The sequence below is a fragment of the Rhopalosiphum maidis genome, chromosome 3, assembly GCF_003676215.2.
Source record: "Rhopalosiphum maidis isolate BTI-1 chromosome 3, ASM367621v3, whole genome shotgun sequence".
In the NCBI taxonomy this organism is placed as follows: Eukaryota; Metazoa; Arthropoda; class Insecta; order Hemiptera; family Aphididae; genus Rhopalosiphum; species Rhopalosiphum maidis.
In genome coordinates this window covers 68572286-68587628 of record NC_040879.1, presented here as the reverse complement: position 1 = coordinate 68587628, position 15343 = coordinate 68572286, and the positions used below count along the sequence as shown (strand labels likewise).

At 31.0% G+C, this 15343-nt stretch overlaps 1 protein-coding gene across 1 annotated transcript; it reads right to left on the bottom strand.

Moving 5' to 3' along the window:
• Positions 1-636: 636 nt before the first annotated feature.
• LOC113557048 (dynein heavy chain 6, axonemal) lies at positions 637-12979 on the bottom strand. Its single transcript, XM_026962328.1, is given in 27 exon segments — positions 637-866; positions 960-1278; positions 1349-1441; positions 1512-1862; positions 1973-2124; positions 2225-2527; positions 2594-2834; positions 2929-3702; positions 3763-3942; positions 4007-4187; positions 4260-4432; positions 4505-4993; positions 5061-5298; positions 5978-6223; positions 6288-7182; positions 7262-7434; positions 7515-7961; positions 8021-8693; positions 8783-9218; positions 9289-9540; positions 9606-10142; positions 10209-10347; positions 10410-10834; positions 10896-11353; positions 11404-11518; positions 11578-12228; positions 12290-12979. Coding segments are annotated over 27 exon segments (9846 nt in total). The 5' UTR covers positions 12965-12979.
• Positions 12980-15343: the final 2364 nt, after the last annotated feature.

The window sequence follows — 15343 nt, the reverse complement described above, 5'->3', positions numbered from 1 at the left end:
TAATTATTAACATCAAAATGTTTTTATATGCCACCGTTTTATGTTTGATTTTTGAATACACTTGAGACGGCGCTTTAGATAGACAATTTATGGACATTCGTGGAAATTAAAAAACAAACTATACAAACAAATAATAACTAACCACATAATATTATTGTATTATAGTAAATTAATGTTGATTTTCTTAATACACGTAAAATATGTCATTAGCATTCTTTTTTGAGTAGATATATACCTAATAAAATAACAGTTCATCAAAAATCTTCAAAAGTACTTACACCATTCCTTTAGCCTCGAGTTTGTATTTTGAATACGTTATGATTTATCGTAGATATTGCCTTAAACACACAATAACACGCAAGTAATTATTTTATTTTCTTAGTATCGAGTATCAACTATCGTCGTATGTATTTATCGAAATTACATATAGGTAGTTTTGTTATACTTTCCCAAGATTACATTATAGTATGACAACATTGTATACAAATCGATTATAACAATATAATATTAACGATAATTTATATAATGCGAATTAAACAAAATATATTAAATATATAATATTTGATGTTTGTAAAGTAAACAAACGCAATGTGTATACACAATAATATCGTATAATATACGATGACATCAAATCAATCAATTAGTTAATTGTGTGATAAGAGCGGTGCCCTTGAGGGTCCAATAGCTCTCAGGAAAGTCAGTCGGCAATAATACAGCAATTACAAAATTAGTACTATGTCCGGTGGTAGAAAGAACTCCAGCTCTGGCTGCAGTTTTATACAGAGGGCAATTGTACCTCAAACTCTTTTCGTCCAAATTGGCAGTCGGCACAAGCCGTATAACAGGCAGCGAAGGATAAAGATCACCTTGAATAAACAGAAATAATACAAAAGTATTGTGTAATTTTGTAGCTCCAATAAGGTAATATTTTTTTTTTGATCATCGAACTGAATTATTACCAGGGATGGGATCGACTAGTCGGCTGGTAGTTAAGTCTATGCGCCCGGCGTCCAAGTAGAGGCCATGTACGTAAACGCCGTCTTCCAGTTTTTTTAGACCTTCGTAAGCATCTTTGTCTTCTTTCGCGGTAGCTGCGTGCACAGCGGCAATTTTTTCTTGTATCAAAATAGTTTGGGTAAGCTCAAAATCAACTTTCAAACTGTCAATGGGTATGGCATATTTTCTGGCATGCCTCTGCAGACATCCAGTCATGAAACCTTGTGGAAAATACAAACCTGATATCCAGTAAGAAGGAGGACTACCAAATTTCATCCAGATCTAAGATGTTTTGGAATTTTGGAATTATTTACATTAATTCATGTAATGGTTATTTGCAGATATCGCTTACATAGATAAAATCTAATCGAAGTGCCAAGTCTTTAACCCAACTGCCCAAAGCTTTCAACGAGGGATATGCTTTATTCAGCCACATTTTCGGCACCTATGTTATTTTTAAGATATTATTATGTGTTTGAGACGTATTTGAAAAATGTATAAGTTCTATTTACTACCATATTGTTTATGAATGATAAGTAAACTCCCTCCAATTCTGCAGACATAACTACGAGCCCCTTTATGGCCTTACGTAAATCATTTAACGAATTATGTATGATGTCAAGTAATTTATTGAAACGTTCGATCTCCTGTGATAGTACTGTGGATAATGAAGGCAATCTTCCCTTATTGTCTGTATTCATTATTGTGGAATGAGCTTCACTTAAATCTATTACATTCACAAGTCTTTCGGAAATATCAATGGCCATTTCCATAACGATTTCGTCGTCTGATTTACCAGCAGAACCTGTTAGTGATTTGGGATATGCTCCAATGATTGTCATTAATGTCTCTTGTGTTTCTTTAGTCTAATAAATGGAATTATTACATATTAATATAATATAGATATACAGATACTTTAGCATAACAATATGTAAAAATAAAAAAATGTATTTTAAAATCAAATGTATGTAGGTACTTGGTACGCGATGTTTGCATTTTCGTGCATTCCGAATATTTCCGGTTCTTCGATTATCGGTAGTTTGTCTATAAATAGCTGATAATTATTAATGGTGGCGCATTTCACCGATTCTGGACAAAAGTAAATACCAGACTCGGAGTACTTATAGTCTGAAAAATATGATGTAGGCATGTACCACCAATTCATAGATATTAATACATAATACAACATAATTTACATAATATAATATAGCATAACATCGTGTGTTACCCGGCTCAAGAGTGTGAGGACCGAAGAAATTCAAAAGTACCGTCTTCAATGTTATTTGATCCCAAGAGTCAGTAACTCTGCCACCATAGTTTATCTCGCCAGTTATGTATTGTAAGGCGTCCCACGGTATTTCTTTTGCATTTAAGCAATACATATGCAATAATAGCATAGCACATTCACGATCACTATCAGTAAACGAGTATGCAATGTTCCAACCAAGCGACCCGAATTTCTTTCTTTCTAATATGATAGCGTGGAAAAAACACAGCCCGAAAACCATTTTCCGCCAATCAGAGCTGAATGCTATCGCGCCATTGATTAGAGCATTATATTATACATTTTATTTGAAATAAAGATATTGACAATTACCATTATTTTCGAAGAAATCGTTATTTATGTCTGTAAATGATCTTTTCATATTTGCTCTCAAGCCTTTTGGTGGTTCGTTTGTAACTTTTAATGAATTTTGTAGGACGAATGTAGGGAAACTTTTTGATGGCATCGAACTTAAGAACAGTCTAAACTCAGGATTAATATTTGATGGATTTTCAATTAGATTTTGAACTAAATTTTCCATACGGAGCATCCACGATGATGCTAAATGACAGTTCTGAAAATAAAATTTAAAACATAACGTTTATTATTATTAAATTATTAAATTATTCAATATTAATATTATTAAATATTTTTTTTATTATTATTACTTGCAAAAATATCCAATGACCTTCTCTTTGGCCATCGTTTATAAGTTCTTCCGCAATAGGACCTTGACCCTGACCCAAAGATATTGCACGTAACTTACCTATCATTCCAAATTCCGTTGCAAACTTTTGGAACGCTACGAATGGATCTGAACCTGGACTAAGAATGAAAATCAAAGGTATAGTCGAAGACGTGTCATTGTATAATAAGTGAAGCAAAACGCCTGGACTTTCGATAAACGCTTTTCCCAGTTCAGTGCTAACGTAATTGGTAATTGCAAAAATCAATTTTTCTTCTTTAAATGCTTTAATAATCATAAGTTTTTCAAATAAATTTAATTTTGAGTTCCAGTTCACTACAATATCATTATTTTCGAGATCTAAATGAATATCTTGAATAAAATCTCCTAGTGTGATTTTTATTGGTCCTGTGCAATTTTGAGGAAGATGTTTAAACGTCGAAAATACCTCAGACATATAGTTTACAGTTTTCCACATGTCTTCTGTCATTGCAAACACTGCTGGTTTAATTGTCATTTTTCTTTTTACTTTTCCTATAGGTCCACGCAACAAAAAGTTCCATTGGGTGTTTGTGATTTTTCCTGCTTGCAAATTTATGCTGACACTGATCAAGAAACTAAATATTAATTTATGGCGTTCAAACAGGCCTCTAGAAACATTTGTATACACAGCCCTGGTAATATCTTCGATCATAGTGGGCATTTTAACATCTATTCTTATTTTTTTGTCACTATTTTTAATCACATTGCAAAATATCTAAAGTCAAACAACGATATTTTCAGATTAAATGCAACATATCGTTTTATTATAACTTACAGAACTAAAATAATTTAAAGAAAATTGGTACATAGAATCAATTTCAGACAGCTGTGCTACAACAAAATAAAGGCACGATCCTCGATTAGCTACTGCTCGATAACGCTCTCGTGCAATACCGATGCTTTGCTCTGTTTCTTCTGCATCGATTAAGCGTTCGGCGATGATAATAGAAGTTTCCTGAAAATTAAATTATGAAAGTAAACATTTTTGGAAATGTAAATATTTACGTATCTAGTCCTACCTTGCTGTTATTAAGTGTCTGTATGAGTTCTTCATCGTCCAATATATTTCCTTTTGACATATTGAGCATCCTCAATGTTTTGTCTTCCATTTCTTTTAATAAATTATTATCATCATTTATATTCACAATTGTTTCGGTCCGCTTTTCTTCTAAATCGGGCATTTCTAATCGCACAACATCCCTAGAAAAATTAATACGTATTAAAATTAATTTAAAGATATTAATGTTTATAAATATTTATACTAATATTTACACTAATAACTGATCTTCTAAGCCCGAAGGTGTTACAGTGAAATTTACAAGTGTAACTTGTATACATACATCTGGCAAATAATGGGGATTAGACATTTTGGTTGTCATGTAGAATCTGAACTGATCGTCATATTCTATGTCAGTATTACCAATGCGCATTAACAGCCTTCCAGCCTATATGACAATAATTGATAATAATTTATTAATTAGACCAATTCTGTGCGATTATCAAATTAAGTAAGATACTCGTCTAAATGTTATGTTCTCCAATATAGGTCTTAGTGTGGGATCAATATGTTCTTCGAGACCTTCGATCAAAACGGTGTACCCCAATCTTACCGCATCAATGATTACGTTCATGATGTCTAAATCCGTTCCTTTACACGTTCTCAAGGAATGGCCCTTTTCCAAGTCTTTGATCCATTTATTTGCCTGTTCTTGGGGATCTATCATCAGTGGCCATCGATTTGCTCTAGTCACGATTATTGCGCTGTCCGTTGACACCAAATCCCTAGGCAGGCCACTCATATTCCACGAGCGTAACTCAAACGAATCGATTAGTACAGAGCTCAACGAGTAATTTGTAGAATGTTTTATTTCATATAGAGTCAACAGTTGTAACCACGAATGGGTTATATCCTTACGATACTCGTCTGTGAAAGGCCCCAAATAGTTGACACATCCGGCTGCTATTATAATGTCACCGGTCACCGTCAATAGACTCTGGGAAAGCATCTAAACATAACGTAAACATTAAATTTGTATTGAAATACATTAGGTAACGCAAAATGTAACAAAATACTTGTATATTATTTTCCCATCTTAACTGTTCATCGCTCAAAGCTTCAACTAGCAAATCAGATCTATTTAATCGCGATTGTGTTTTACCTATGTTTAATTCAAGTTTGTTTTTTTCCGAAACACTCTGGTCGTAAGTATCTTCGAGTTTTTTTAGACGTGCTTCGACGTCAGATAACATTTTTTGCTTTGCATTTAATTCTGTTAATACTATGTTAAGTTCATCTTCAGCTTCTTGTTGTCTAAAATTATGAAAATGAAAATATTGTTGTTTCAATTAGGTAATATATTTTATTTTAAAGAATAATGTGATATTGTATTTCAAGCATTTATATTAATTAGGAATGAACCGGTTCTTAGAAAATTATCGGTTCCGGTTAATAATAATACCTATTGAATAGGTAATGATTTAAATATCATATGACTTAATACTGTGATTGTAATTATTTGATCTAATAATAATATTAATAATTACAATTATAAACAAAAACGTATAATAATATAATATTAAGTACCAATATAATATTCTTTACGTTATTACTTATTATCATTATTAATTGCGGTCTTAATTCAGTCTGTACTCTATTTTTAATACATATCGATGAATTTTTAACAAAAAATGAAAATGAAAATAAAGTATTGCATTTTATTTTTTGTTTTGTAATTACTTACTAAATATTTTAAATTTTGGATATGTTATTTAAACTATACGATTGAAAATTATCATTGTAGTTATTTTTATATTGTTATAACTTATAAGTACCTAATAACTAATAACAATAAATATGTAATTAATTAATTATGTTCTAAGCACTTGTAACTATTATTTATTAGATAATAGAAGTTTGAGTACTTGGATACTTGGAATATGATATACCACTTTGTACTCTGTAAATATAATTAAGCAATAAAATTACTTACTTCTTTCTTTTCGGTTCAACTATTCGATATATTAGATAATAACTGTACACGGCCCGAACCCATTTACACATTGAGCGGGCCACTGAAGATTGTACGGCTACTTTTTTTTCATTAAAGTCCGGATTATCTATGTAAGGCTTAAGTCGATTAATCATTTTGTCAGAAATATTATCTGTATCATATTCTTGTAGAGTTTTTAAGAAATTACTATCCCCTAATACTATTTTAGCTGAAGCCCAATCAGTTCTAAACAAAAATATGCAAATATAACAAGTATATACCTCCTACTCATTATAAAACTATCAATTACTTTTTCTCCAATAATAGACATACAGCTTCCATAACAGTTTGAACAAGTTTAGGGGGCTTATTAAATACTCTAAGTTCATTTATATCTTTTTTGTTTAGGGCTTCTAAAGCTGCTTTGGCTGCTTCCATTTCTGGCATAGCTAAGGCTAAATCTTTTTGTGCGTCTTCAGCAATTGCCTGTGCAGCATCAGCTTTTATTTTAACTGCAGCTTCTTCCGAAAGAACTACTTCTCGTACTGTATCTACGCTGGCTTTTTCTATAGTTAGATTTTTCATTAGTTTCAATGTAGCTTCGTTTTTCTCAAATAGTGCTGGTTCCATTGCTTTTAATTTCAGTTTCATCTGTCCTACCATATTGAAAGTTTCATACAATTTTCCCAACCCTTTTGAAATACGGTCAGATTCATTTTTGATTTTATTGGTTTGAAATTCATGCATTCTTAAATACGATTTTAAGAAATCCAAGTAACTTTTTGGTGTTACATAGTAGTATCTTCTCATTTGATTATAAAATTTTTTTGTCGCTTCACTGACTGATTCGTGCATACTGTTACAAATATTTGTTAGTTTGTCAATCAAGTTTAAATTTCCTGCTTGCGAAAACTTCTCTAAGCTATTATATGCTACAGATAAAAGTGCTTCTTTCGGCCAGTCATCAAACCAATCTATAGTCGAGTTATTTACCAACGAAGGAAATAAACGGCATCTTCGTCTAAACGCATCACCAACTGGGCTCATACATATTACGAGATGAAGTTTAGAGCGTACTCGCTGTATAAAGTATCTGAATATTGCATCACGGTTCTCACTACTGATGCCTGATTCTATGGCTGCTGGTCGACAAGCAATAATGACCTTCTCCAGGTCATCGTGTTTAAACAGATTTGGTACTTCCCCTTGAATAATAACGAATAAATTATAAAATGTGTATTGCTAATACATAATTAATGTTAATATTAAATATAAATAATCTACCAGAGTTTAAAATATTATTTATATCTTCTAAAAATACTTCATGTACTATTTGATTATCTGTGAATAAAAACGTGGTGTCCTCGAATTTTGCACCAGTTTTATAATAAAGATTAACTAAATCTTCGTGGAAAGTAGTATAGTCATAAGTTTTTGTTAACTCAATTTGAAAACATCTAAACATACAACATAAAATATTTTAAAATTGAATGTAATGTTCATATTGTTTTTCACGCTTTCATTGTTTAATGCATACTTGTAATCATTGAGATGTGATGCCAATTTAGTTAATGATTGTTTCCCCATACCACTAACTCCAACAAGTAAAGCATTTCCCCTTTCTGACCTCAATATCCTCGCTATACGTGTTATGTGCTCAATGGCATCCATGAAAAATATAATTTTCAAGTCTTTATTATATACCATATTAAAATCCATTAAATTTTCAGTCAACACTTTTTTTAATTTATTTGAATCGGTTATTTCTTCGTAAATTCGATTTTCTTTGGAATTTGAATTCATGAAATCACCAAATATTAACATAGGAGGCTGTGTTAGATTTATGTCAGATTTAGAAAATTCTAACACTTTTTTATCGAAATAGTTTATGCACACGTTTTGAAGAAGATTATAAAAATATGATCTATCTTCTTGACAAACTAAACGATCATGGTACACACGTAATGTTTCATGATACCATAGTCTGTAAGAAAAATAAATAAAATGTTATATGAATACATATGAGTTACAATAACCAGGTACCTAAATAAATGTATTCGATCTGGTATTGTGGCGAAATCCGCTTGCAACACTCCTTGTATGGTCTTTGACAAGTCTCTGAGATTAAATACATAATGTGACTTTGCAGGAGTAGGTAAAAGATCTTCTGAAATACGTGAATATACTTCGATACTGGCTTCTACTATTTCTGAACTCGAATTAGCTATAATTGGCGGGAAGTCTGCAAGAAATCCGTCCAAAATAGATGTGAATATAGTTCTCATAGCATTTTCGCTTGTAGTTGGTATAAACATCATAGAAAAATGTCTTGTGAATCTCGGAGTTAAGGGATTTCTACCTCCACCCGGAGGTGCACAAATAGTACATAATATTAAATTTTCTACATATTTCCAATCTAATTTATCTCGATCGTACATGCCACCAGAATCTAAAAGTTGTCTAAGTAACTCAATAGGTGGTTGAGCTCCATAAACTTCAGGTTTGGGCATGTTCACGTCATCAATAAAAATTGCTAAACGTTTATTTCCTGGTGCACCAAAACGATTTCGTTTTTTCTTTATCAATTTTGATTCTAATATTTCTTGAGTCCTATTACTGCTGGTTTGTGCAGAAAAGTTGATTATTCCGGTTATCCAATTATCTGTTGTTGCCAAATTCTGCATCACTAAATTTGCAACTGAAGTTTTTCCAACTCCTAGAATAATTATACAGTTTTATATTATTAATAATATTACACAAATATTAACAATAGCTATAATTTAGTCAAATTTAATATTCCTTTACCTGTTGTCCCAGTTAGCATTACTGGTTGGTTCATTTGAACTAGCCTTTGCATTACATATGCATATCGAATGCTATCCACTGTAGGTACTAGCAACTCAAAATAAGGTGTATCTGCATTATATAGAAATTTTGGAACTATGGTATCCCAATTTTCAAATATTTTATTTACTGTGTTTAGATACACATCGAATAATTTAGTTCCAGGTAAAATTGAAAATTCGGAATGGTTTTCAAATTGATGGAAAACTAAATTTTCGAATTTATTTTGAGATGAATCTACTAAATTTGATCCCAATGACCACAAATACGAAAATATAAATGTTTGGAAAATATAATTTTGAACTTTTGAATTATCTGTTTCTGTGTTAAAACTTTCAGAGTCGCATAATAGAGATTCGATAATAGTACACATCATTGTCACTTTACTAATTTCTACCTAAAATAGTGCTTAAAATGTATTCGTGTTTATTCTACTTTCATTAAATTTAAAGTTTTATGGAATTTACCTGTTTAATGGGAGCCAAACAATGCTTGTTAATAAATGAGAAACCTTCGTAAACATAAGTTTCAAATAGCGTCAACAGATATTTTTTTATTTCATCGCTATTTTGAATGACATCATTTTTTAATCTATTTATCCATGAGTGTACGTACGGTAACCATCCTAGTTCGGTTGCGTCTACGTAAACCATTCCACATCTACTAACTGTGGCGGGTGATGCTTGTGACAAGTCGCCGACTTCAAAAATCATTCTAACCTGAAAACAAAGTAATTCTGTTATAACAAATTATTTTAAAAGCAATAATTGATTATAGATTCTACCCAAGAGCTCAATTTGATGCGCTCTGAATTGGCTAGACATAAGAGCTTATTATCATCAAGTACGGTATTAAGGTTTTCGATCCATATTGCATCTACAGGGCCATCACACACCACCCATTGAAATATTTCTTTTGTTGTTTGAACTGTTTGTCTTACAAACTTTCCGAGTAATCCGTCCCTCCATTCCATTGTAAGGAGATTTACTTCACCATAAAGTTCACTCATAGTTATAGCTTTGGGATTTAGTTGGTATATTTGGACTGGTCTATAATATTGTTCTTCTATTTTATTATTGTAAAGCTCTGTTAATGTTTTACTAAGTATTTTTAAAACAGTGGTCTTTCCGCCACCTGTCGGACCAACGGTCATGATACCATGCCGTACAATTATTGTCTCTAATAGCTGTATAACTTTGGTGTAAATACACTCTACAATTTGATAGCCATAATTTTCCATTACACTTTTGGCTGTGGATAGAAACATTCCATAATCTTGTTCTGGTAAGACAATTCCAGGAAATAGGTCATTTAATATACCCTAAATATTTAAATTATGTTATATTTATAATTATATAATACACATTATAAATAATACTATGATTACTTGGAATAGTATAGCGTCATCTTTTAGGAATTTTGGCAAATTACTATCTCTCAAAGCTCTTATTAAAACTAAATCTTCGTTAATGAAGGGATTTTGTCGTTTTAATGATCCGGCCATTACTAAAACGCTTTTTACAGCTCTTTGAAACAAAACGATTTCACGGTTATAGTTAATATTTGAAAAATATAAAAATAAGATTACCTCATTCCAAAATCATAGTGATCCTGAATAGAAAGCTGTTCACTACACAGTTTATACATTTTCACCATTTTTTGAGACAACATTTTTGATGACTCGAAACCTTCAGAATACAATATAACCTCAGCAATTAAACCATAGTCTGGTACCATCATTGCCATGGGTCTAAACAAAGCTTGTAAATTATCTGGTAATTCGGTTCTTCCGGCATATCCTGGATTCATTGTTATAAATGCTGCACAAGTTTTTACAAGTTTAATTTCTCGCCCTTCAAACATGAACTTAGTGGCATTGATCAATTTTGCATTCATAATAGTGATTAACTGTTGCGCGATAACCGACAAAACTTCAATTTCTATACGGTTGAATTCGTCAAAACAGCACCATGCTCCTGACTGAGCCAATCCAGAGAAGAATTTACCCATCATCTAAAATTTATATAAAAAATGTTTTTCCTGTCTAACTATTTTTGGACTATGTATTTTGTACCTTATAATCTAACCCATCAGAACAGTTAAATACAACACATTGTGTAGCTAATGCTTTTGCAAGGTCTTTGGTTGTTTCAGTCTTTCCAGTACCAGCAGGGCCAGCTGGCGCACCACCTAAATTTAACTGAAGTGCACCCATCAAGCACAAATAACATTTGTCAGTTAACGGTGTGATCACCAATCTAGGGGATGCACCCAAGTATTCAAATGCATATAGCCAACGAGCATTAGCCATGCACGCAACACAACTATCCACAGTATCCCAATAATAACGTAACTGTTTTAGCCATTCAAAATTTAAATCACTGTTGATTTTACGGACTACCATAGTTGATATTATATCTCTCGCATGAACATCAATCGTAATCAATGCGCAGATTACGGAACGTTGAAGTGTTGTTAAACGTCCTCGAACCATGGCCGCTAAATTATTTAGATCCTATAATAATAATTTATCTTTATTGGTACTAGAAAATTTTATAGATTTAACTTATTTCCAGAGCTACTTAATTTAAAACATTTTCGTTCAAACTCAACCAGTTTTTCTTGAATATTAGATTTAAGTTTAAGAATTTTATGGACATCACGACACCACATCATCTGGGATACTGCAATTATTAACTAAAAAAAACCAATTTAATTTCATTTAAATACTTACGTTGAATTATTTAAATTGTAACCTGAGCAGCATGTGACAAAACCCATTTTTCTCTAGGAATCTTGTCATAATCTCCCATGGCCACGAACATGAACGTCCGCAATGTATTTACCATCTCTTTTTCTACCCTTGTTAGCCAAAATTCAACGTTCCCAGCTGCTTTGACTTGTAATGAAAATTTAACGATTTCCCTTTCAGGAGATATCATGGCAATAATGTTGGTAGGTGAACTATCTTCTTTATCTGGGGTTAATGGTTTTCCTTCTGCATCATCATTCTTAAATTGTATTCTCCAAATAGCGTCGAAACACTTGTTCATGTGTGGCTGTACAGCTCTAGTATTTCTTGCTTGAGCAATTATTTCTATGAGCTCATCATTTGACAGGAAATAAAACCGTGGAAATATAACTCTCTTTGATTCTAAATATGCTTCCAAATGTAAGAGGATTTGTTCTAATTGTTCATTATTTTTTAGAAGAGTTTTCAAGATATTCGTATCAGTACATATGCTTATAGCTAAAGGATTTTTTTCAGCTTTCAGCATTAAATCTTTCCATGAACTATTTACTTGACTAAATAATGCAGCTTCATTTGGAAGTTGTCTTTGTATGTCAGGAGCCGAAAATATCGATTCCAAATAAATCCAATTATTCTGACACATAATCCATTCGGTCTACAGAGAAAAATTATTTCAAACAATTTTATTAGTTTTATATAATTACTATATTACTTACTAGAACGTCATTCATAATATTCATAGAACTTATCCATTCTTCAACTCTAGATCTTATCATTACTACATGTTTTGATGAAATGAGAGTATTTAAATTTATATTTGCTTCTTCTAATGTTAACTGAACTTCCTCCAACGAACCAAGTATAAAAATATCATGTGTATTTTTATAAGGAAGTACAATTAAATCTACTATTTTCCAAGAATCTTCAATTTTTTTTAATATTCCTTCTAAAGTGGCCTCAGAACTGGCTTGTCCAGAAACTTCCATTATCTCAGTACCGTAACTGAATACGTCTAATTCTTCAAGTATTTTAAGAGTAAGCGTCTGATTAGTTGGGAATTTTGTCCCAAGTATCTGCTCAATTTTTATCCAATGATGGTTCTTAAGATTTGGATTTCTCAACATTGCTATAATCGACATTTTTGTTTTAAAAGACTGTACTTTTTCATCGATAAGATTTATGAGTTCGCATTCAGGAAGATTTTTTGTAAATTGGACAACGTATTTTAAATTTAGTGCTAAAAACGTATTCATTTGTTCTATATCTAGATTATGAAAATTATCTATTTCCCAAGCAGACATTTTTTTTCCCCATTCAACTAGACTATTTCTAAGCAATATTCTTAGTCTCACAGCTTCATTTGCTTCTGTCAAAATATCAACTTTTGTCATCTCTACTCGGAAATAACGCTGATAAGACTTATATAAGTTCGATTCTTTTTGAAGTTCTACTAATTGTTCATTAAGTAGAGATAATGTTTTTAATACATGATCTGTATCTGAATTAATATCAATTAGCCATGGCTCCTGAAAATAAAATTTAAAAATAAAATAATAGATATCCATTTCAAATTATTATTACTTGAGCTTCGATAAATATTTCTTCTACTACTTGAAGCATGCCTGTTATTTGAGAATCAATTATTTTGATGAAATCTTCTACAAGATTATTTTGATCATTATAAATGTCTTCAAATACTAATTGTAAAGAAGTTAGCTCTTCTGCAAATTTCTGTAAGTAAATATGATTGAGTTTTTTTGAAAAATAATTACAATTGTGATATAAATATAATTTACATCATAATTATCAATATCTCTTTCAGAAACAGGTATTTCAAATTCCTCAGCTAATTCATAAAGTTCCTTAATATAATTTAGTTCAATATCTATTTCTTCTAACTGAAATAGTAAAACATATGTTCCATTTTTTACGTATTCTTCAAGATTTAATGAGTAGATAATAAATTATTTAAATACATACCCTTTTAGAATATTTTTGTAAAAACTTTTTATAATCTACATATTGTGCAGCGTTAAATGGAGTAGTATTGAGGTATTTGAGGGATTCATTTATTTCAACTAATAATTTTTCTACCAACTGTTTTCCCACTCTATTTAATGTAATTAATGATTAAATATAACCACTCTATTAATAGTTATCTTATGTTATTATAATATACTTGGTCAATGTCTGCTCTACTAGTTCTAATAATAAATTACAAGTAGGTCTAACAACATTTTTCATTGAATCGAATTGTAAATTGAACATGCCTAACATTTGATTAGAATTTATTTTATTTACATCGTTTAGTTGCTGTCTGTATTTCTCTAATAGTCTTCGAAAATTCGTTAAACCTGTAAAAAACAATATTCATTGTGATGCAAGAAAAACCCTATTAATTTGATATTTACTGGTTTCGTTTTGGATAATTCTTCTATCCAACTCCTCATTTTCTCTAAAGATATTGTAAACGTATTCCACACGTTCTAAGTATTTACAAACTGCTCCAAAGTTTATATTAATATAACTTAAAACTTTTTCCGCAGTGCTTTTATATTCTTCATCGATATCAAATAGAAACTGTAATGATGGTCCATTGCCGCACAGTCGATCGATAGTTTTACCAAAAAACGAGGGACTAAGACAATCGTTATAACGATCGATCAGAGTGATAGATCGTAAATAGCGAAGGTACTTTCTATATATCATACAAGACTCACCATATAAAACTATTAAAATCGACATCGTCCAGGAGTGGAGTGAAGTGAGTTACAATATTCGTTTTCCAATCTTCCATTAAAAACGATAAGTACGTGATGTAATCGTTTAGGCAGTAATTAAACTCAATACCCGTTTTCGTTAAATAAACCTCAAATATAAATATTGGAAACTAGAAGGATAACAATAAACAAAATCAATTATAAATAAAATATTGAAATGTTATTAAAATAATCGCTTATAAGTTTGATACCTGGGGATCATCCAAAGACCTACTATCTTCCAATACCATTTCAACATCAGTTCCGATTAGTAAATCGTCACTAGGAATGTACTTGTAGTGCGTGTACACGTCTGCTTCAAACCGCATAATTTGTTTTTGGACGAACTTGTGTAAATTCGATTGTAAAAAGAAATCAATGTACGTTATAAAATTACATAATCTCTTGCAAACTTTGATTTTGGACCTCTGTTGCTCGAACAGCTTTTTATTTTGTGTAATATCTGAGTTTTTACTTAACTCATTAAAATCTGGGTCATCAGCTGTAAGCCCAGTGTCTTTCAATACATTTTCACATGTGTCCAACATCAATCTTTTGATTGTTAAATAAAATTCATTCAATGTTTTAATAGCTGATGTGATGCTATTCAACTAAAAAATGCCACGCAAAAAATGAAATATAAATTTAAAGAATATACATATTATATTTAATTTAGAGTGTGATCAGTTACGTAATCTACGCTAGGGGAATAAGGGCATATAAATTGATATTTTATAATAAAAGCAAATATCATACTTTGTAATTTATTATAAAAAATATAAAAATACTTTGTATGAATCTTAACAATTCATTACGAAACTGCGTTTAAAAATTTTTTGTAATTTAAAATATAAGTATTGGTATCACCTCATTAATTGTTCGTCTATACTCGTATAATAACTGTGACTATGATTATGAGTTTTATGTATCTATCTACTACATGTTTGATACTAACTGACTTCAATTTACTACGGTATGACAACAGATCAATGGAATTAGGAACTTAGGTAT